This window comes from Ambystoma mexicanum, chromosome 10 (genome assembly GCF_040938575.1).
Source record: "Ambystoma mexicanum isolate Mex_15411 chromosome 10, UKY_AmexF1_1, whole genome shotgun sequence".
Taxonomy (NCBI): Eukaryota; Metazoa; Chordata; class Amphibia; order Caudata; family Ambystomatidae; genus Ambystoma; species Ambystoma mexicanum.
This window is the reverse complement of record NC_090932.1, coordinates 1009798230-1009821316: the sequence shown is the minus strand read 5'-3', so window position 1 is coordinate 1009821316 and position 23087 is coordinate 1009798230. Positions and strand designations below refer to the sequence as shown.

The 23087-nt window shown below is 46.3% G+C and overlaps 1 protein-coding gene across 1 annotated transcript in view; it reads right to left on the bottom strand.

Annotated features, from left to right (window-relative positions):
- The window catches only part of ECE2 (endothelin converting enzyme 2), a 513778-nt gene that overhangs the window by 363093 nt on the left and 127598 nt on the right, over window positions 1-23087 (bottom strand). The window contains exon 2 of the mRNA XM_069618808.1: window positions 15913-15999. Coding sequence (XP_069474909.1) covers window positions 15913-15999 — 87 coding nt within the window. The remainder of the gene's footprint in view (window positions 1-15912; window positions 16000-23087) is intronic.

The window sequence follows — 23087 nt, the reverse complement described above, 5'->3', positions numbered from 1 at the left end:
GGCACCCCACTCCCAATCCCAGAGGACCCTCCACCCAGGTGATCCTCCCCCGCTTCTCCACCCCCAGGGTAAGGATCCACGAGTGATGGCTTTTCCCTGGCCACCTCAGAAGAGGATCCAGGGGGTTTGGTAGTGAGAATACCATCAGGTTTCTTACAGGATATACATAAAAAATACACTTGAATGCAGTGAATGTAAATGTGTATTGCTAGTCTATGTTTATACTGACAAAAACGGTGGTACTGTGAAAGATTGGGCTTTAAGGCCCCGGCAGGGGTGACCTGGGAACCAAAAGAGGCCCTGAAAATAATTTCCAAAGTGGCCCCATATTATCCATTTTTAGCAATTTCAAATCTTTACCTATGAGAAAATGTGGAAATAAAATATATTACCACACAAAAGAGGCCCAGGTTGCAGAGGCCTAACGTGAATCCTCCAGAGTTCCCTATAGGCCAGTCCACCCCTGTACCCTGGGCATTACGTGCTGGTCAAGGACACAAAACAGTGCTTGGCCATGGTCTTCTTGCTGTTTGTAATACCTTATGGTTTCTTTCTATGCCCTTGTAAAAGAATCTAAACTCTAGTGCAGTGAGGCGCCTGCCAGGGTGACGTGTGTGCTCTTTACAATACATTGTGCTGGAATGAATACCCTGCCCAGGGCCTGTTGCCTTGCATCTTCCCTTACTTGCCGAGGCTAGTCCCCTCTACATGCTGCCTGGTGGATCCACGTTCAAATGCTTGTTTTCCCGCCTCCAATTGCCAGCGTCTTGAAAACAGGGGTGTTGTGCATAGGGGGAGGAGGGCTTGGGGGATTTATCGCTTCCACTTTCCTGAGTGGGGGATATGGGGTGATTCATCCCCTTCCCCAAGTTTCCTGAGTGATAATGCAGGGGTAATCAAACAGTTAATAATAATAATAATAATAATAATAATAATTATTATTATCTTTATTCCAGTGCTGTCTGTGCCAGGGTCCCAGAAAATAAGCCGATGCAGCCTTTTCCATGGAGCGCCTGCTGTCTTTCCTCCACGTAGCATATATATCCAGAGATCTGTGGGAAAGGGGGCAACACAACGTTTGCTATATGGCCTGCCCGCCATTTACCTTCACGCGCATGCATTCAGGCTTGGCAAGGCCATAGTCTCCATCAGGCACATGCTGGTCTTTTTCTGCACATATGAGAATAGTGTAAATATTCATAATCATGGGATGGGTTGGAGGTGGGTGGTTTTTGTGCTGTCTTGAGTAATGAAAATTCTAGTAAGAAATATGCAATAGTGTTTCAATTCGTCTTTACCCACAATCTGGGAACAAGCTACCAGGTTTGTAAAATTGGCATCGGTAGATATTTAAATAAGGTTGAATGTGATTACATCGACCACAGCTAGTTTGTGGTCTTGCAGTTCGACTCTTGTAAGTCAAATTTATTTTTATTTTTTAATGGGGGAGCCCCACCCCCTATCCGTACCCCTACCTCTACCCCCTAACACACCCACTCCCCCTCACAACCCATACACATACACATACACACACACACACACACACACACACAGGGCTTTAGGTGGGGGTAAGCAATCGAAGGGGGGCCTCATTTGGGGGTGCGACTTGTGGGATGAGCGTGGCCTTAAAAACGTACACAAACCATAATAAGGTACGCAAACATTTCACATATTTGTATGTGTATCTTACTATGGTGTGTGTAGTATGCAAGCCATCTTTTATAAACATAGAAATATGTAATATATTTCTATGTTTATAAAAGATGTCTTGCATATTACACAAACCATAATAAAGTACGCACATAAATATATAAATGATTACATTTATATATTTGTTTGCGTGCCTTACTATGGTTTGTGTACTTCAAGATAGCTTGAAAAGCACATAAACCATAGTAAGGTACACACACAAATATATAGCGTTTATATATTTGTGTGCGTACCTTATGGTTTGTGTACTTTCTAAGCCATCTTTGTTAAACATGTCTATGTTTATAAAAGATGGCTTAAAAGTGCACAATTCAATCCATCTTTTATAAATCTTTCCCGACGGATAAAGCCCGAGGCGTCTTTGTCCACCGGCAAAGCTTTATAAAAGATGGCTTGAATTGTGCACTTTTCAAGCCATCTTTTATAAACCTCGAAATATGTCGAGGAGTTCCCAGGTTCTCCGAGGGTTAAAGACGCCTCGGTGACCTGGAGAAACAAAGGCACAGTAACTTCCTCTGGTGACCCCTCAGGCGAGGGGTCACCAGAGGAAGTTACAGTGACTGACAGAAGTGCCAGACAGCTACAGCGACGCTGTGGCTGGCTGACACTTCTGTTAGCTTGCCTGACCTAATGGGACGGGATAATGCATTGCGTCAATGTTGTGGTGGGACCGGAGGGGCCCCGGCAGGGCCCCGGCTCAACCCCACTTTTGGGAGACTGTCAGGGGCTGGCCCTGCCAGGCCCCGGCCCACTTAAAGAACTGCACACACATGCACACTGTAAACATGCTGTAGGATGTGTCAGCCACGCCCTCCCTCCCTCCCCTAACCCTTGCCCCAACCCCGTGTCCCCAGTGTTTTAGTGTGTGTGCCTCCCTGCGGTCTGTTTTCAGTGTTGCATTAGGGAAGCCTGGGCCCCACGCTTTCCAGGGTCTGGGAGGGGAATAGATAATGTCTGGGTTGGGTTTCCTGTATCCTCGGGAGGCCGATCCTGTAATTGTGGCCTTGGGCTTCACTCTTCATTCACTGCCTCTATCCTCCTCCAAGAGCCGGGGAGCCGATTCATCCATCATAGCCACTTACAGTGTGTGTTGGGAAGACAAAGACATACAAAATAATGAGGGTAGTATATAGAGTTTCATATCAAAGCCCCCCCCCCCCCCAACACCTGTAGGCATTGTAATTATTACCTAACTTGTTTCTCAACATATCGAGTTCAGAAAAGCAAAGGTGCGAGTCTGCTCTGTCGGGATTCAAACCTATGGATGCTGGACTATTTTATGAACACTAATATCGCTAGGCAACATGTGTGGGTTGTATATACTGGCTGTATTGTCTTTGTGGCTGTAGAGTGTGACGTGTGTCAAGCTGCCATGGGTGGACCATATTTGATGGGATAAGCAGCTACGCGTGCTGCACAGCTGCCTGTGTATCATGGAAGGTAGACACCTATAAACTGTGCTGGGTGACTGTTTAATGGCGGTTGTGTAGCTGAGTGTTGTTGTGGTTGGCTGGCCCGCATAGGACTCGTGCTGGGTCATGTGTTGAGGTCACATGACTGAGATAATAAAAGATGGCTCACGGGTTCCGGTGTGCCAGTTCCGACCAACCATTGAGGTCTCCTGCGTGTATTTCCTTGGGTGCATGCAGGTGGGGGACAGGCCATACCAGGCCCATAACACTGGCGACGAAGGTGGGATGGAGAATCCTGCGTGTATACTGGCACACGCTGCAGGGAGCACCCGCTGTGCTGCATTTGAGCCAGACCTACTCCGGCCATAGGCCGCCTCCCCGATGAGGTCCCACTGAGCGTGGGCTTGTGCATCCGGAGTCCCCGGTGTGTTTTCAGGGCTGGGCGCGAGGTGTGAGCGTTAGTCCCTACTGGGACTGATTTGTCATAGTGATCACCAGCTCACGGCAAGATAATGCTTTAAAGCTGGTAACCGGCAGCTCCTGGTGAGACATTGGTTTAAAGGAGCGCATTGCCTGAGATCCTGGTGAGTGTGCACAGAAGCCCCCGTGTGCTGATGGCAGGGGTCTGCCAGGAGGATGCAGTGGATGCTGAGGAGGACCGTGTTACCACACTGTGGCCTGGAAGAGCCACGGGAGACTGCTGGTGGTGTGAGATTCCCTGCTTAACGCAGCCCTCATCAAGAGGGTAATCATGTGGTGTGGTCCACAGGGGCGACTCTGGTCAAAGAGGGAAGAGCAGACCAATCCAGAGAGGAGGATGTCGATTGAACAAGTCAGCTGATACAACTCCCAGGTACTTTTGCCAGCAAGGTGTGCTGCTATCTTGCCTTCCCCAGGTCTAATCCCTGGGAGTGCTTGGGCGGTCTGGTCCGGGGCCCCATGGCTACCAGGTTAAAGGGTGGCAGAGCAGAGATGGAGAGAGAGAGGATGGACAGAAACCCTAGGTTCAGTGGGAACAGAGGAGTTGGCAGCTATTCGTTATTTAGCACACCTGGGCCAAGTAATGTGCAAGGGCCCAGTCAGAGGGTGAACAATGCCCCAGCGCCAAGGCAAGGAGTGGGCAGATCTGTCCAAGCCCAAGGTCCCCTGTTTTATAGTCAACCAGTGCCAGAGTTTGAAATGAAAGGGAGCCCTACATCCCTGGGGGCCATCTCGGGCGCACTGGCTAGAGAGACTGGACATGTTCTACGAGGCAGCAGAGATAGTATTTGACTCTAAAAGGAAGACCCTACTGCTATTTTATGCCAGGAGTGAAGTCCGTAAACTCTATAAGACACTGCCCCCAGGGGCTGTAACCTATCAAGAGGCAAGAAAGGCACTCACAGAATATTTTGTACCAATGGTGAACATTGACTTTGAAACATATCTTTTGAGGCAAGCGGCCCAGGGCACAATGAGTCCCTTGACTCGTTTTGCACGAGGTTTCGCCTGCTGGCTGCCACTTGTGCGTTCATGGATGAGGACAGAGAGCGGCAGGGCCAAATAGTTCAGGCATGTCGCTCTAAAAAGCTGCACACTCAGACATTGAAAAAGCCAGGGATGCCCCTCTCAAGGATGTTGCAGTTGGGAAGAGCCCATGAGTTGGCCACGACAAGGTCAGCTATGATGGAGGATGCCATTAAGGGGTTGAAGATGGGTGAAGTATATGTGGTCCGAGGGCAGAATAAGAAGAGTGGAGGGGGAAGTGTGGCAGCCCCGAAAGTTGGAATAGAAGAGGCGGCCCCTTGGGCATGTGAGTACTGTGGCAGAGTGATGCTGCCCGTCGGAGTTTCCCCGGCGATGGGGCGGCAGTGTGGCCGTTGCCACCAATCAGGGCACATTGCCGCTCTCTCTAAGACCTGGTGGCAATTCATACGTGTCACCAAAATGGCAGATCCGTGGAACAACCGGCGCACTGAGGTGGTTACCCATATAGCAGCCAGTGCTAAAGAACGCGACTGGCCGGGTGGCGGCAGTCAGGAGAACGACTTGGCGGCTGTGTGTGAGCAGGAATATAAGGATGTGTTTTTCCTAGGTGTTGGGGTATAGGCTGGCCCGGCGGGCAGCGCTGGCACTGCAGCCAAGAGAAGGCTGCGAAACAAGGTGGAGGCTGGATTACAGAAGAATGCCACAGGGCAAGGCTGCCCGATGGTGATGGCGTGTGCAGCACCAGCTTATTACGTTTGGTTGACAAGTCGTTTGCTGTTATACTTGGCATGGGATGTTGTGGTTGGCTGCCCCGTATATGGCTCGCTGGGTCATGTGTTGAGGTCGCATGTGTGACCATGTCACAGAGATAATAAAAGACAGCGCCTATGCGCCAGTTCTGAACAACCATTGAGGTCCCCTGTGTGTATTTTCTTGGGTGCATGCAGGTGGGGGTCAGGCCATACCAGGCCCATAACAAGTGTGATGTGTGTTGGATGGATGTGAGTAATGTGTGGATGGAAGAAGCCATGTGTGACGTCCACTAGTCTCATTAGTCACGTGACGTTTTTAGGTGACCGTCCATGTATGATGGATTAGCTGCATACTGCTGGCAGCTGTGCTGCCCTTCAATTTAACTGATTTTCTTTTAGAATATTTTCATTTCCGATTCTAAAACTGCTTTGATGTATTCAATTCACTATTTTAATTTCCTGTATCTTTTCAGCTGGTTGCCTGGCCATATGCCATTGGAGCTATTTCCTATTACTTTCTCCACATTTTGCAGGTATATTTTTATTTTCTACCTTGCATATTTTGATTGCCTTGCACCCCTTCCTGTGCGCCAGTGTCACGGATTAGTTGTCTGCCTAGGCGGTAACACGCTCTTCTTCACGTCCCAACACTCTGTGTGCAGACCAACTATGCCAATCGCAATTTAAAATCCCTCCCTACAGACATCAAAAACAGCACACTACCACTCTACAACCCTCTTGCGGAACACTGCCCCCAACAGTTTACCATACCAATGCAGGCATCTGGGCGCACATGCATCTGTGCGCTCAAAACAGCCCACCTAGAAACATTTCCCCCTCACCCCACCATAGGAAAAAATGTGTGCTACTGGAGGGGAATTGGTTCCTGGTTACCAAAATAGACTACAGCTACCAGAATTCCTAGAGACCAATTGACACTAATCTGTAACACCTGAAAAGACTGCCTCCCTGAAGATTGTTAGAGACATGAAAGCGCTTGGAGGAGAACAACAACTGAAATGCAGCAGGTATCCAAAGCTGGGAACTAGAGTGCGCGCCGCACCCTCCCTCTTTTTTTCTCCACCTAGAAACATACCTGCACACAGTAACCATGAACTTTAGGTCTGCACGCACGAGCACAGCAACAAAGCTATCTTGCATTTTCCCCCTCTACCCACTAAACTAACACCCACCCCTTTCCGGTCCGCCTCGCTTCCTGGATACCATGCAAATGGCAGCGGTGCGTGATATAAATGCCAGTAACACAACAGAATGTTTTAAAAATGGTACAAAAGTTGTGCGGCTCATGACCATAATAGTCAAAAGGCAACAACATGAGGGAAAAGCTAAAGACCGCGAGAGTAGGTAAGATTACAGGAGGGCACGATAGACTGCAAGAGAAGGGGCCGCGTGAACTGACAGAGGGAGGGATTCCACATCTTAGGGGCAAGAAGGAAAAAGAACAGCAATGGGAGGGTCCAGAGGGAGGGTGGGGGCAACCGAAACATGCATTGGCAATGCCAACAGTTTGGGCGTTTGTGTAGGCATGGGAAAGGCACTTGCCAGGCAAAGCCGTAGTGACATTAACTACTCATTGGTGATAGCAGGTGCAAAATGGTGCGAGTACCTGGGCAGCTAATAGCAGTGGCTGGCAAAAGCTCAACACTTATGCACAAGCCAAAAATGTTGGCGTTGCCAATGCTTGTTTTAAACAGGACTTAAGTGAAGGACACTCAGAGTGCTTATAAATCGAGTGGCTGAAATCAAGCCTGTAAAGAAATTTGTATTATACTAGAAGCGTGTTTACAACTGCAATTAAGTCATTTTAATTCTCAGAAGACTGCTTTGAACAAACACTGCCAGGCACTGTGAATGCAGAGCCTGATGGTAAGGCTTGATTAAAGCAAGCTGAAAGAGTTCACATGACGAGGTGTTTTGGGCGGGTAGAGGCAAGAATGGGTGGGAATGGCCATATGGAGTAGTATGGCCATAGCCAGTCAAGGACTCAGCACATAACCAAACAACAACTACAGACTCTGTGTCCCTCCTCATTATCCATTCCGTACTCCAATTAAATAGTTTCGGCTTAGCGATATCAAATAGCCCAAACTGAAAAGAAAGAAATGATTGTCAGGGGGCAGAGGGGCAAGCAGTCAAAAGTGGTAGGCAGTGTACAGATTGATAAGCCTGGCAGGGTGGCATATGTAAAACGCATCCCTCATAGCAGGTGCCATATTTACCCCCTGTGTAGTGCCTGGCGCTGAGTCAGGGCAGAAGCACTCTCAGCCACCACAGCAGGAAAGGAAAACGAACAACAGATGCCCCAAACCACAGCAAAAGAGGAAATGGGGGAAGAGACTACATCTCCCAGCAGCCTCCTCGGCCTTCTCGAGTTTCACATGGCAACGGGAGACTTCTTGAGCCACGCCCGAGCAGTGCGCATGGGCGTACTATGGCTTGCCATTTAATTCTCGCATGGTCTTACTAACTTAACCACGCATGAGGAAGTTGTGACCTACCTGGCAACCATTCTACTTACCATTACTGACCCGCCCACATTGCGGGTTGACTGTTTATTGACAGCCTAAGAACCACAAACGATTGGCTCTGTTGCAAGCGACCCCACAGCCTAATTTATGTTCTTTCTGAGTCCAGCAGATGCCGTCTCGGCACCCACCGCAGACACAAAACACTACAGAACCCGCCTGCAAAGCGCCTGAGGCTGAGCCACGAAGCTAAGTGCATTCATGATTATGTCTTACATGTGTTCTGCACACTGCATGTGACTTGCACTAACAGTTAGGCATAGTGTCCAACTGGGAGTTAGAGTGCCCGGTGCATCATCCGGGTTGTAGGATAGTCCAGTGAGTAACTGGGCCATTAGAGTCCAGTGCAGTAATTGGGTTTGGCAGCACCATAGAGAGCAATTGGGCTATTAGGGTCCAGTGCAGTAACTGGGCTTTGGCAATACAGGCATCATAGGAGTAACTGTGCTCAGAGGGCACAGTGGTTACAGTGGGGCAAGTGGTTCACAGGTGTGTATGTGTGCATGTGCGAGTGGTAGTGGATGTAAGAGTCTTGTCAGCACAGCACAACGTATCAAACTTTCCCCAATCCCCTTACCCATCCACAACCTCTCCCTAACCCTCTATATGGTTGTCTACAACCCCTCTACCCATCCAATTTGTGGACCCTAACCCTCCTTGCCCACATCAAGATGAGAATAGATACGAATAAGATAAGAATCTTTGTAGCCCAGGAAGTTAGAACAGAATGGATTTTACAAAGATTGAAATGTATGAGCAAGAGGGAGGTGGAAGAGCAGAAGAGAAACAGATTCAGGGGCAAGTTACAGAGATGAGCACAGAAAGAAACAATTGGTTAGTGGCAATTTCAGATGAAGCAAGCTAATGAGCATCCAGTGGAGGTGGCAGCGATATCTTCTGGACTTTGAAATTTACCTAATCACAGGACTCAAAAGGGTATCCAGTAATAAAGTCGCAGAGATTATCCCGTGGTAAATAAATGACGATTTTCTTTTTTTTAAATGCACTTATTTTTTATACATATGTGGGGGTGGGTAGTGGTGAGTATTTATGTTATAGGGAGTGTTGGTAGGGGCTGCAGGGGGTCTCCCCCCACATAAATATGTGAAAAAGTCATATTAAAAAAAGAAATAAATTCAGCAATTTTTTACTGCAGGATTTATTATGGCGACTTTATTACATTGAACCCTCAAAAGAGGAAAAAACCTGGGTTTTCCAGGCATCTAAAGTCAACTGTATTACAACCCTGCTCCATCTTTAATTTTGGATATTAAGTGGAACTGTATGTGCTGTCTATAAGCCACAATTATGGGAAGTGAAGATAGGAGAGAGGTGAGAAGGGACATTATCAAATATTGGTCCATGACGGCGAATGACTAGTGGAGGGTGTTTACTGCAGGAGAAAAGACTCCCTCAACCTTAGCATTGGTTAAGCTGCTGATAGCTATCTTCGAAAAGATTGAAGCAAGTAAACAACAATTAGTGGTGCTAGAAAGGACCTAGGCGGGTAGTCGGAATCTTATGATTTGAACTAACTGGACATTAATAGATACTGAATAAGAGATAATGTTGTTACTTTAGATGGAGATCTGGCTCCCTTGTGATGATGTATACTTAGGATGATGATTTTGGCAAAAGGTTTTCTATGTTGTGAAACCAATACAAGCCTAATAAAAAAAAAGAAAAATAAGCCACAACTATGGGAAGTGAAGATAGGAGAGAGGTGTGAAGGGACACAGCTTGTGGGTGATGTTTATCATTTTACCCACCCATTGACCCACAAGGCCATGCTAGTCCCCATGACCATATCCACCAACTACCCGTTCCTGCTCAAACAAAATAGCAACCCTAGGATCTCTGGGAGCTAGCTCTGTGCTTTTAATGGGATGCCAGTGCTATTTCTAGGCAGACCTCTGGTGAAATAAACCTTTGTTGTACAAAATAGGTGTGCCCTTGCAACTTGTGGGGTATTAGGATACAGACGAGCTGCATCAGGCAAAGTCAGACCCAAAGGTGTAGAAATATGGAAGACTAACTGTTGGCTGCCAGACAAAAGCCCATCAGTGAGGACTCATTCAACCAGCATGTAACTGCTATGGGGAACTCTGCAGCTTTGATTGAACAATGTACATATTAAAGAAGAAACTCTATTGCCAGATTGCAAGAGTAATTCAAAGGCACATAGTAAAGTAAGATTGAACATTGTTATAATGATGTGTGTCTAATGTAGATAAAAGAAAATGTAGCATGTTGAAAGCACCATTTTACTTCAGGCTGTGCCTGGACAAGGGTAATCTTCCCCTGTCAATTCACAGAGGTCATGCACTGTTCACCTCCCTGTTACACTTAAAAGACCTGTTAGGTTAATCCACTTTGTAGCTTAGCAGAGCCTCAGAGAGATGTTTATGGGGGTGGTATGGTGTGCAGGAATTAATAAAATTACAACCCAATGACATGGCCTTTCTAAAATACTCAAAACGTAGTTCACTTTTGTGGGGGGTCTCAGACCTAATGCCAAATGACAAGCAACAGAATGCAACATGATTCCCTGGGGTAGAGTTGTGCTCCCTCAGCCCAAGCAGATAAGGAACACATGCTTAGGTCATTAGCTTAAGAAGAGGATGAAGAGGTTTTATTACAGGCTATGTCGACAGAAGAGACATAACCTGGCCTGGCCACAGGTCTTGGGAACAGAAATATGCTATTTATTTGAAGCTAAAAGTATTCATATAATTAGAGGCTACAATGGGCCTCTATGGGAAATCATGTTTTGCCCATAAACCTGGGAACCGTGACAGATACATAGATGGTTCATACATTTCCGGACAGCACACAAAGAGCTCTATCTGCTGACAGGACGCCCATCAAAATTTGACTCTTAGAACCAAAGTTATAAGGCAAATTATGAGTGCAGCTTCCCAGAAAAAGTTATAGATAGGACTGTCAGGTCTGGCAAGGTTGTTCTTCAATTATGTATTGATTATGTACACTAGATTCATTACTACATTCATATACAATCTTACTTTTCATTGATTCATTGGTTATGCACATAAATGTACTGTTTGGTTATGTTCCAGGGTTCTTGTTGGTTGGGCCCTTAACTGTATTCTCTGTAGAAGAAGAGTTTCCCAAGTCATCATGGAGGAAATGGAACTGAGAGCAGCTGATTGGTAAAGGTTCAACTCTGGAGGCTAGGCAGGCATTCTAAACTGCCTTTCATCGTCCATTTTGAGCAGGAATGTCCTGTTTTGGGGGAGCTCTGGGTTTTAGGCCCCAACTCAGGTCTACCAGGGAGTTATTATCTTTACATGAGGAGGAAGTCTGTCAAGATCAGAGACCAACATAGGACAAGGCAACCAGTAAGCGGAGGGTTCACAGAGTGCCCAATGTATAGTTTGTGACTGCATTCAAGAAGCTGAAAGACTTTGTGTGGTCAGTGTAAAGCTTTAAGTTAAACTCTCCTTAAGTAAAACTATAAGTTGGGATTATTTGGACTCTGGGAAGGACATTCTCTATAAAAGGCTGTGCGGTTGAATTTCGACTAGCAGTTAGAAGCGTAGAGTGGGCGGCTCCTGTACGTGTTAAGCCAATAATTTGATTAAATCAGAGCACGTTTGAAAAGACTTTTCCAGGTGAACGTTTCTTATGAGATAGTGTTTGGCAATAATTTCAACGCGCAGGTGTGGAGGGAGCAGCATCTCTGTAAATGGAGAAACTACATGACGCACCGCATGGAAGGGAGCAGCGTTTACGGAGGCCATATTATCTGCTCGCATGCGCATCCAGGAGCAGCATCACGCTAACAGTGATCAGCAATCTAGTTTCATTCTCGCAGTGTGTTTAAAGAGAGGCAGAGAGAATTAACTAATTTGCTGGCCGTTGAACAGTCTATCCATGGCTGTTCCTTCTGCAGGATAAAAGTCACGTTTATGTCCAGCAATTCACAGGAGCCGGCAATGTTGAAATTAGACTGTAAGTATTACGTTACAAGGTAAGTCCAGGAAGTTAAGTAGGACAGTTTTAATAGTTAATTTAGGTATTTAATTATTTAACTCAGCTGAGTATTAAAAGGTAAAAAAATAGGTTCAAGAAAAGAAATGTTTTCTTTAAAATAAATAAAACTCTACAAAAGAAAAGCCAAGACAAAAGGTCATATTGACAACTAGTGTATTTATTTCGGAACAAAAACTAGGAAGATTCAACACTTTCCTTCTAGACCTTTAAATTCCTCCGAGCTCTTCGGGGAGGAACTTGGGTATTAGTTGCACTTGGGGTCTGAGGGCAGGATTTGAGAAAGAGAGCTTTGTTAATCCAAGAACCTTGTGTTTCCTTGCCCTCTGCAGATTTCCACGACAGTAGAAGTCTGAAATATGTTGTTTGAGATTTTCTCCACTTCCTCTTTCCCTCAGGGGTGTTTTGGATTTCAGCTGTTTTAGTTTCAGTTGTTGACCAATGCCTTTGAGGGTCTGCAGGGTTCAGCAGCTACTGCGGTTCAAGGAAATCAGGACCGGACAAGGAGGGCCAGGTATCTGGTAGCTTATTGAATCAAATACTTGTCTGTAAAATATCATGATCTTAACTGTATTCCTGCCCATAGAAATCCCACAAATCGGTCATTTGTGCAGGCAACCACCTGCCGACAGCAGACACATTTCATTGGGATCACTATGATCAGATCAATTCAAAAATATATGGGTTGTGACCGTTATTTGCAAATTGGAGAAAAGTGCAATGTTAGAGATTTTTAACTTCATATTTAACTTCATATTTGAGTTGTTCAGAAATGCAATTTCAGATGTTTGGTGTAAGAACTCCCAGAAATGGGGGTTGGAGACCAGATGACCAATCATACTGTAGAGGCTAGGTCTTGTTGAGTGGGAAGAGCAATATATTTCCAATCAGAATAATTAGGCAATGAGTCGATGCATCCTAATTTAGATATTTTAGGAGGTTTTAAAACTGGACGCACAATGGAAAAGTGGGGCCAAAAATGTCAAGAGGAAAAAGAGGAACTCAAATCTGAAGCGAAAAATAGGAGAAGGGCAGATGCTGGAGTGCCATCCAGGCAGGGAAAGCAGTCCAACCAGTTCCCATTGCTTCTAATGAGATGACTGCAACTGTGCAGGACCCAGAGAGTACAATTTTCCAACAGAACAAACCATTGGTGGGGATCTATTTGAATTAATATCTTCCCATATATAGACATTAAAGGGGTGGGCATGAAGAAGTAGATCCAAAGTATTTCTTTTTTAATTAATAATTTAATTAATTTGCACATAGCCAAAGGACACTGGGATGATTTGGGGGAAATTAGAAATCCCTGCCATTTCTCCAAGTGATAATAATGATATAAAGCCTCATCATGGATTGGGTGGAGCGGTAAAAATGTGGCGGTAACACTATTACTGCTGCATTGCCTCTCCTCCTAATCCAGAGTTTGGGCTGGAAAGTTTGAGATTTACCTCCGGCTTTTAGCTGGAGTTAAATCTGCCCACTTTCCACCCATTTTTGGTGCCGCGGTACTAGCGCCGAAAAAGTCCCCATAGAGTCCTATGGACTCTGGAAGAAATGGGGACTTACAGCCTTGCCGCAGTTCAGGATCCGGCGCTAATAGCGGCAGACTGAGTTTCTGTAATGCTATTTGCGTTGGGCTGTATCCCCGCGGATGTACTGCCGGGATACTGCCTAATTGTGATGACACCCATAGTCCTTTAAAGTAATTTTGGATCACCTACATCCTTCTTGCTAACGACAACATCCCATAAAGTGGAGGGGGTTCAAAAATTAAACTAAATACCAAACTGTCAACACTCTACGAACCCTGCACTAAACAGAAGGGGTCTGACTAGCAAACTGAATCTCTGGGTCTGTGTTGGGCAAAAAGGTGTATTACTTGTTAGGCAGAGGAAAGGTTTATACTATCTACTGAGGAGAGTATTTCATTAAACGTTTGTCGTGTTCGGATGTTACTAAAAATGGAAAGTGTGCAGGGATGTCAGAGGTAAAGGTCGCTGTGCACGTCAATATCTTTTGTCCAACATAAAGACGCTAAACGTCAGTCGGGTTAGGCCACATGAAAGGAACATTATATAACAAAATGGTCTTGTCATGTTCCAGGGTGCCATTTATCTGAGTATCTGAGTATTCATTAGACCTGTGTTCTCTCTTACATGTAAGCAGGGGAGACCAGGGTACAAATTTCAACGCAGCATTCACCTGACATGTACACTCTAAAAGGGCACACTCAGATATTTCTCTCCCTTCTAGATTATTTAAAGGAAATTAAAAAAACAGTACATGTTGTTGTGTCTTACCTGCTATGTGGTATGTGTTTGAAAAACGAACTTGTGGTTTTAACTGGTTGGTAGCGAAAAAATTGTTATGACAATCTGTTCCCCAAACTGAATTCCTGTTAATAACAAGTATTGGCAAAGCCAACAGTTGTGGCTTTTGTATAGACAGAGGTAGGCATGTGCCAGGCACTTCCAGGTACTAATGACCTTTGCCAGCTGTTGCCACTTATCATCAGGCTGTACAATTATGGCAATACTTGAAAATACCTTTGCCATGCTTACACAAAAGGTATTCTTAAGTGCGGGAAAAATACCAAAGCACATGCAACAGTTACATCTAAATTGAAACCTCTTTGTACCCAAGGCAGCACAAAATCCGAGATAAACAAATTAGAGGACTTGCATCTTTAGTCCATCTGCTCACACGGCCCCTAAAACATTACCACATGTTTTGCTTTCATTATAACACCCTCAAAAACCTCTGGAGTCATACTTCCACTGCTTTTTTTGGTTACACGCCTATCTCTTGTCGAATAGTTAAAGTGTGTATTGTATGTAAGCTACATATTGGGTGGCTGTATGTGAAGTGTGTTGTACATCATGTTGTAAAAGACTAGAACATAATTCAGCATCGGCTTCACTCCAGAGGCCAGGATTTGGAATGCGTCTTTATGGCCAGCTTCCTTGCAACAATGCACTTGCAAAAAGCAGTGGTAATAGTCGACAAAAATCAACTGTGCAACAACAAACAGTGGTGACACAAAAGCATGAGTCTTGCTTTTTTGTGGCCATCCCTTAAAGGATGAGTTCACGTGTGGCCTTTGTGTTTTCCAGGCTAGACAATGCTCAAGGAACCTACCTGATCATCCGCTTCCACCCCTGCAAAGGCTGCAAATGGCTGCGCCTCATTTACTCCTGTGTTCCACTGAGGGCACCGCCCTAACCTCATCATGTGGACTCTGCACTGTCTCCCTCTCAAACCCCACAGCATCTTCGCTATCTCATGCACAGCATGAGAACCATTATGGAAAGGTCCCTGCCTACCTTGTAAGGAAATCCCTGACCATGCTTAAGGAGAACCCCAAAAGTCCTGCCACTGAAAATGTCCATAATGCCAACATGTTGCTCATGTTGAGCTTCTCCCACCGCCCTGCCACTCAAATGCTACTCGTTCCATCTACAGTGCATCAAGGAAACAAAATAGTTCCAGTTGCAGGCAATTTCCAGCAAATGCGGGCAATACCTTCTAAATGACATGGGAAATATAATATATGCATGGGATACATATTGTGTTTACTTCTTAGTGAGAACATTTAGAAAATCTCTATAATAATAAAGGTCAGATGTATGCTTGTCTGATGCAGTCATGCGCAGTAGGAACTGCCCGCTTCGCCTGTTGTCACCGCTAGAGGGAGCTGTTGCACTATTTCTTTAACATAACAAAATAAATTACATTTTTCCCCATACAGAGGGCTTTCTGTAAATACAATTATTTTCAGCATATCACCTGGCCCGTGTACACATTATTTTCCAGTAGTAAAGTATTATATCAACAGTGTAAGCTCTTTCTAAAAGTAAGAGAAATGTGCATTGCAATCCAGAAGCAAAGGAAAACGATGGTATCCTAGGAACTATGGGGCTTCTGCCATCCCTTCTGGCATCCATCCCACCATCTCGAAGATTCACAAGCAGTTTCAGGAAGATATATTGTCCCAAGCTTTCCCCTGCTTACCTCCACACTATCGGGCGATGCACCACCGTCGCCCGTGCCATCAGCCGCATCTTCGTCCTGTAGAGTAGTGTGCTTGTAGTCAGACATCTGGGGAAGGAAAGAAGATTGCGTGAGGTCCTTACACTCAAAGAGGCTGAACATTCCCAAGCGACCTGGCACCAACTAGTGCATTACACCACCAGATATTGATGGTGGTAATAATATGGCTGGAGAGCACCCTGAAGATGAACAACACACTCCTGTGCAGGTGCAGCGAATTAGAGGGAGGCCTCATAAGGGAACTGCACTTACGTGCCCATGGAGAGAGCTTTATAGGGAGACATCAGTGGTCAGAGACTACACCCAGAACTACAGAGAAACACTAGAGCAAAAAGACGTTGGAAAAGGACAACACCCACATCCTCAGTCACACAGCAAAACAGGGAGACCTCAATGAGGGACTACACCCACATCTAGAGAGGAACCCTAGTGCAGAAAGACCTGGGAGAAGGACAGCACCCACATCCCAGTCGCACAGGAGAGCAGGCAGACAGGAGGGACTACAACCCCATCTACATAGATGCACTAGTACAAAAAGACCTTGGAGAATGACACCAACCCCAATCACAGCCATACAACAGAACAAGGAGTCCTCAGTGATGATGTACACATATATCTTCAGGCCTACAGCTGGTTGTTCAGGCAGAGATATGATGGCAATGCAGTGTCAGGAGGATAGCTCAGGGGCGACTTGCTCGCCTTGGAAGCAAGACGACGCAGAGCAACACAGGTTCGATCCCCAGGCCCGCTCTTAGAAACCTCCGAGTATTAAGAGCGTTATAAATAACCAATTATAAATATAAAATAATGAGTAAAACAAACAATGCGAGCTGCCGCACGGATAGGTTGCACTTTCGGAGTCCACGTTGCAGCCAGGAAATTGGAAATCAAATCTCGATCAGCTAGAGAAGGTTACACTGACCCATTCCAGTTTATTAGCATCACAGATTTAAAAGACAAAAAATCACGCATTTCATAGCCCACTGGCCACTTGCTCACATAAATGCATCTAAACGAGAAGAAATGCTTACACCTATAGTGGGGGAGATATGAGGGCGGCTACACCTTTGCAGACGTGCAAACGTAGAGAGAGATAGAGACACTCTGCACCCCTATCTACACCCCTGAAGTAGTGCAGGGAGAGACATCTGGGAGGGTCTAGACCAATAAATGCATGACTATATACACCAGTGCATTCAGAGATTTGTGGGGAGCTACACCTGATTGTGCAAGAATGCATATAACTCTACAGGCAGAAATCTGAGGGGGGAATTACACCCATATGTGTGACAAAGATTGTATACTGCGCCAAATCACTTCCATCTTAATCCCAGCGCATCTAGGCTTGTCCACAAAGTGGTGCATTGTGCCCCGACAGCGGATTCCAGACTGTAATCTGCGAGGAAAGGAAAAAGGGGTGGGAGTGGAGGAGGAGAAAAGCGAAAGCAATATGGCGGGAGAATGCACAGGACCACAAGCAAGCGATGTCCCAGGTGTCAGGCCTGCACTCGAGATGACAGCGGAGCTGCAAGTTACCCTGAGGTAGAGCTGGACAGTTCGCTGTATGGCCCAGGAACACTTCCGAATGGGCTTGTTTGGTGGGTAAGCAGGGGGCGCAGAGAGTAGTTATTCCCACTGCTCCAAAGGGACGAAGTGCCTTGGCAGGCATTCTTCATCGAAGAAGAAAGTAGGGGTCCAACGGGACAGCAGAGGGAAAAGGGTGCCACAACCTTCCAAAGCGTCTCGGATGGGTTCACAAGTCTGTTTCTTCATGTAGGAGACCTGGCTCCTTCTGTAGTTCGGTGAGAACACAGGTGATCGACCTGGAATGACTGCAGAGCCCTTTCTCTTATCCAAGATTAGCTTTGCGCCAAAATCGAGGACTTCCAATCGAAGATCTGCTCTCTTGCGGGCATCCAAGACATGGACCAATCACGGCCAACAGTGGTCTCAGTCATTCAGGCACTCTAAAAATCCTGGCACAAGAAGTGTGGATTGGAACTTGAATGTTCAAGCCCCCTTCCTGGACACACATATGTGACAGGCAGAAACCTGTGAAAGGGACAAAATGGCTGTGGGACAGGACAAAATACTTTGTGGCTCAGCCATTTTCGGACCTGGCCACTGTCTTCAGCCAAACGCGGTAAACACAGTTTAACTCGATAAAAAGAAGTAAAACATTATAAAAAGTAACTGCTGCCACCAGCTCGTCCCAGGCACACTCATACAATCACCAAAAAATCCTTTGAGGGTGTCTAGGGCCATAAAACAAAAAGGTACCCCAGCACACTGTACTGGAGGGTACATTGTGCACTGTTAAAAGGTTACCAAGAAATGGCAAGATAGTCAAAGATTAAGGGAAACATAGTTTCCCAGTACTTTCAGTCTGAAGGGCGTGTCGGTTTCCCCATAACAAGTGAGCAAAAGCCCAGGGGAGTTCAGCTGAAGGCTGGGCTCCACTGGAAAAAGTCATGTTAGGATAGCCACACAAAAGCAAAACGTTTGGGGGGTCCATAAATGGAGAGAAAATTGCACATAAATGAAATCTTTCCTAACACCACACGCCGAACTGATGCTGCAACTACAACCGTTCAACATAGACATCATTTACCGGGCAGGAGCCGACAAGCTGGCTGATTACTTGTCACGACATCCACGCCCAACGACGCATCGACACATCAAGAGGAAGAACACACGACTGAAGGTAAGGACGATAGAAGAGATAACGAATGAAACAAAACTAGGCCCATGCCTTCAGCGAGTGAAGGCGACCATACAATCAGGTCACTGGAAACATTTCCTGATGGGAGTAGCGGGTCGAACAGCAGCGGCCCAGGAGAAGCATCAGGCCCTATTTGGAATTTGCACCAAACTAACCATCGCCCAAAAGGAATCATTCTGAAAAGCCACTGCATTGTCGTGTTGGCTATGTTGAAAGAACGAGCTCTGCGACTCGCTCATGAGGGACACTAACGTGTGGTGAAAACTCAGGCCGACCTGAAGTCACAGGTCTGGATGCCCTGCATACAACAGAAAGTACTCAACATGGTGGAAACCTGCATTGCTTGCCAGAACAAGCGGTGTCAGTCTGCACCAGAACCTATTGCCAGCACCCCTAGGAGTCAACAGAGGTGAGAGTCTGTGAGTGTGAACTTCTGCACCATCACAAACGAGGGGCACCTCCTAGTTGTCATAGACGAGTTCAGCAGATACCATGAGGTAGAGCCCGTCAGATCCACTGACACAAGTTCAACAATAACGGTTCTAGAGTAAATCTTTGAATGGCCAAGAAGTCTCAAAAGGAACAACGGGCCCCAGTTTACCAGCAGAGAACTGCAAAACTTCCTGGGGAACCTAAACATACGGCACTGAAGAATCACCCTGTGTTGGCCACAAGTAAACAGAGATGCAGAAAGATTAATGGGGTCCCTTAACAAAAAAAATACGGATCGCCAAAGACCCGCAGCAACGTTGGCTCCCAGCGGTATAACGGTTTCTGTGGTTGCACTGCCATATCCCCCACATGACAACGCAAGTAAGCCCTCCAACGCTAGGATACAGAGTGCCCATCCAGACAAAACTTCCACTACACCCCAACCGGATAGCACCCGAAGTGGACGGTGAACAAGTGGAACAGAATCGTCAATGACACAATGAGAAAGAGAGTCATGCCCACCGGGCCCAACAGAGAGAGCTCCGAACCAGAGAAACTGTGCTTGTAAGAAACAGAACGCCCCCAAAAAAATGACAATGCCTTAAGAGGCACACGCATGGACAGTGGTCAAAACCAACCACAGTATGGTGACAGCAACGAGGGGAACGGAGACAGTTACCAGCAACATATCCCACGTCCACAAAGTGCCACCACAGATGTGGAAGGAAAAGACAGCAGAAGCACCAGAGGAAACCAGGCCAGAGATGCCCCAGGCAGCGGAGGTCGAAAGAGAAAGCGAAACCCCTAAAGGTGCAAGGGAAGCAACTACCGGTGACGAAACCCATGACACGAGAGAAAGTTCTGGTGGCGAGGCAAGCTCAACGGGAGTGGCAGAGAGAACGAGAGGGACACGATAAACACTGAGAGAACGTCCACAACCCTCGTCCCGACTGAGAGGTTACGTGCTGGATGGCATATACCATCGCCAGGGGGTCCCACCGTGAAAAGGACAATGATCCACTGTACCCGGATAAGTTGTGATGTTGGTGCCGTTGCACCCCTGGTGAAGAACAACTGGTTATTATTTTCAAAATGCATGTTTAGGAGGAATGTGATGTTGTGCCTGACTCTCCAGGTGACGTGTGAGGAGGGGGAGCCCAACCCCACGTGACAGGGAGAGGAAGGAGTGGAGACGAAGGAATACTAAAGGCACGCATTGCGCAGTAGAATACAAAGTGGTATCCAGGTGTCATGTTTAGGACCTGTCACCGCAGCGGAGCACCTTGCAGAAGGGCTTGCATGGACGGACCTGGTCAGTCTGCTTCACAGGGCACGGGGAATATAATGGGTCTCTCTTGGGTAAGAAGCTGAAGGCCAATACAGAATTTGTAAGTCTGAAAATGCAGAAGAGTAGGGAGTCCGTGGGGTAAGGCTGGAGACCGAACAGGGTCTAAAGTGGATAGCTAATCTACTACTGCGTGTTTCTGTCATCCCTTCGTATGAGCCGTTGCATACTGGGAATCAATCCATGTACCCCATGATGCACACCATAACGTTATTAGTACTCCTGGTACATCCTGAGTGTTTTATTACCCAGGGTTATGGAGGCCTTTAAGCGACCCCCTTACTGTCCCTTGCACACCTAGCTTCCTTCCCCCTGTTACAGAGCGATGCAGCCGTTGTTTGAGGAGCCCCTGGTTTGCTCACATAGCAGTGCCATTTGTCAAGGCTGATGTAAAGGAAGCGCCTGTTGCTATGACTACCCTCTCACAGGTGTTCACATCCCAGAGTCCCTGGACCACTTCTCTGGGAAAGCTTTAGTTGCCAGGGTAACCTGCAGCTGGCCTTCAGTGGAGGAAAGAATAAGACGTTTCTTAACTGAACTGGAGCTGGGCTCGGGCCTTGAATGTGATGTGTGCACGGGCAGTGAAGGGCGGGGGTGCGGGGGCTTCCGACGCAGGCCAATATTTCGCAAAACAGACCTTATAAAACGCTACAGCACGAATGCCCATATGCAGTAACACAGTACTGGGAATCGTGGTCTCTTTTCCGAGTGGCTAGATGACTGTATGTCAATGGAGCATCATTTTTCCTGCACTGGCATTTTATTTAGCAAAGAAAAGGATTCTGGGAGCTGTCGTCAGATTATTTCAATTCTTCAGTTTACACCGAACACCCGTTGTGAAATGAAAGCGCTGGATTGGGAAATATAGCGTTTTCTTGAAATTGAGTTACAGGCCCTGCTTTGTGTTGTAATAGCTAAGTTATATTATTTCCAGAACATTCTGATCAGAACTGACATCAGTTCCTGTAGGCACCTGAAAACGTGTCTCGCATAGCCTCCCACAGTTAATGGACTTTTCTATCGGTGCATTTTGGAGCCAGTAGGGTGTTTGATACTGGGGAACAACGCACAGACTCCTGCCATTAGCAAAGACCCCCAGCCACACCCGAAATAATATCTCCTCCACGCTAACATGGCCTCTTAAGGTACGCATATTTTCAGACTCAGCATGACCCTTCTTGCTCCTTTTTCGCTGTGATCAAATGGACCTCCCTCCCTAAAGCTCTTTCAATGCAGGTACATGTAAAAGGCTAGGGCTGCGGTGCACGTGCACATTTAAAAGCATATCTTTAGAAAACTGGATGAGAAACATTTTTCCAAACATGCTTTTAAATTGCACATAGCAGAGGCCAGGAACCATTGGCCTCGCCCAATGTTTTGGACATGAACTCCCATCAGCCACAGCCAGCACCGTAAATGGTGAGGCGTCATGGGAGTCGTAGTCCAAACCACCTGGAGAGTCTCAGGTTGCAGACCCCTGGCATAGAGCATTCAACATCAGGGAAAAAGGCTGGAGATTAGCAGACTCCATTCACTTAAAACACAAAATTGGCGGAAAGTGGTCCTGGCCATCGGTGGGCTTCGGGGCATGTTTTCAACAGGAAGCGCATGCCTGTGTTTAACTTAAAAACTAAGCCAACTAGTTTTATCTGTACACCATCAAAACCTAGATTAGTTATTTTAACAAGTGGGCAATTACAATAGTCAGGCGTGGACTGGCCTACAGGGAGCTCTGGAGATTTCCCGCTGGGCCCCAGCATCCTGTGCCTCTTTTGTGTGGTTACCTATTTTATTTCCATATTTTGTCTTAGGAAAATGTCTGGGCTTGCTCACAGTGTGCAATATGGGGCCACTTAGAACATTGTTCCCAGGGCCTCCTTTGGCTCCCAGTCTATCCCTTGCAATTCCTAAGGTTTTATACATACCCAGATGGCACCCAGCTCTTTCACAGTGGGATCACAACCCACAGCAATGTTATCCAGCCCATTTAAAGACCCTGTTATTTGTCGGCTCCGACCATTGGAATACATAGCAAGGATCATTTGATACAAATGGACAGGACTGGCCCCACCTTTCCCAAATGTTAGAGGGTTGTGCACAACATTTTGTAGAGAATATGCATGTTAAACGATGTCATTCACAAATAAATTGCAGGAAAACAGGAAAAAATTGCTTTTTATATTTTTAGAATATTTTCTATGTAAAAATAATTGTTATTTTGTGCTCAAATTGAGTCATCCGGCAGACATCACTTTTGTACATTGCATTCGCATCTTTTTAGTTCTTTCTGAAGTCAGTCAGAGCGATTATATTAAGAAATAACTCAGAAAAGGGTTCTGGGATGCCAACCAACGAGACGTCACGTGATGCTTGCTAAATGGGAACTCGTTTTCATTGGCCACTCTCTGAGTTTCTCCTTATATGAACGACCACCAGTGGCAAGGTGAGATGTCAGATGTATAAACGCAACCAATCCCAACCCCATTGGCTGGCCAACTCCTCCTGCCTCCTCTTGATGAGTCATCACTTCTGTGGGCATCCAATGAAATGCGCCTAAACCCATTCTCTCGTCCTCAGCCAGCGGCAGTGTGTTTCTGGGCTTATGGAAAGAACATGCAGGACTTCAATGTTTCATCT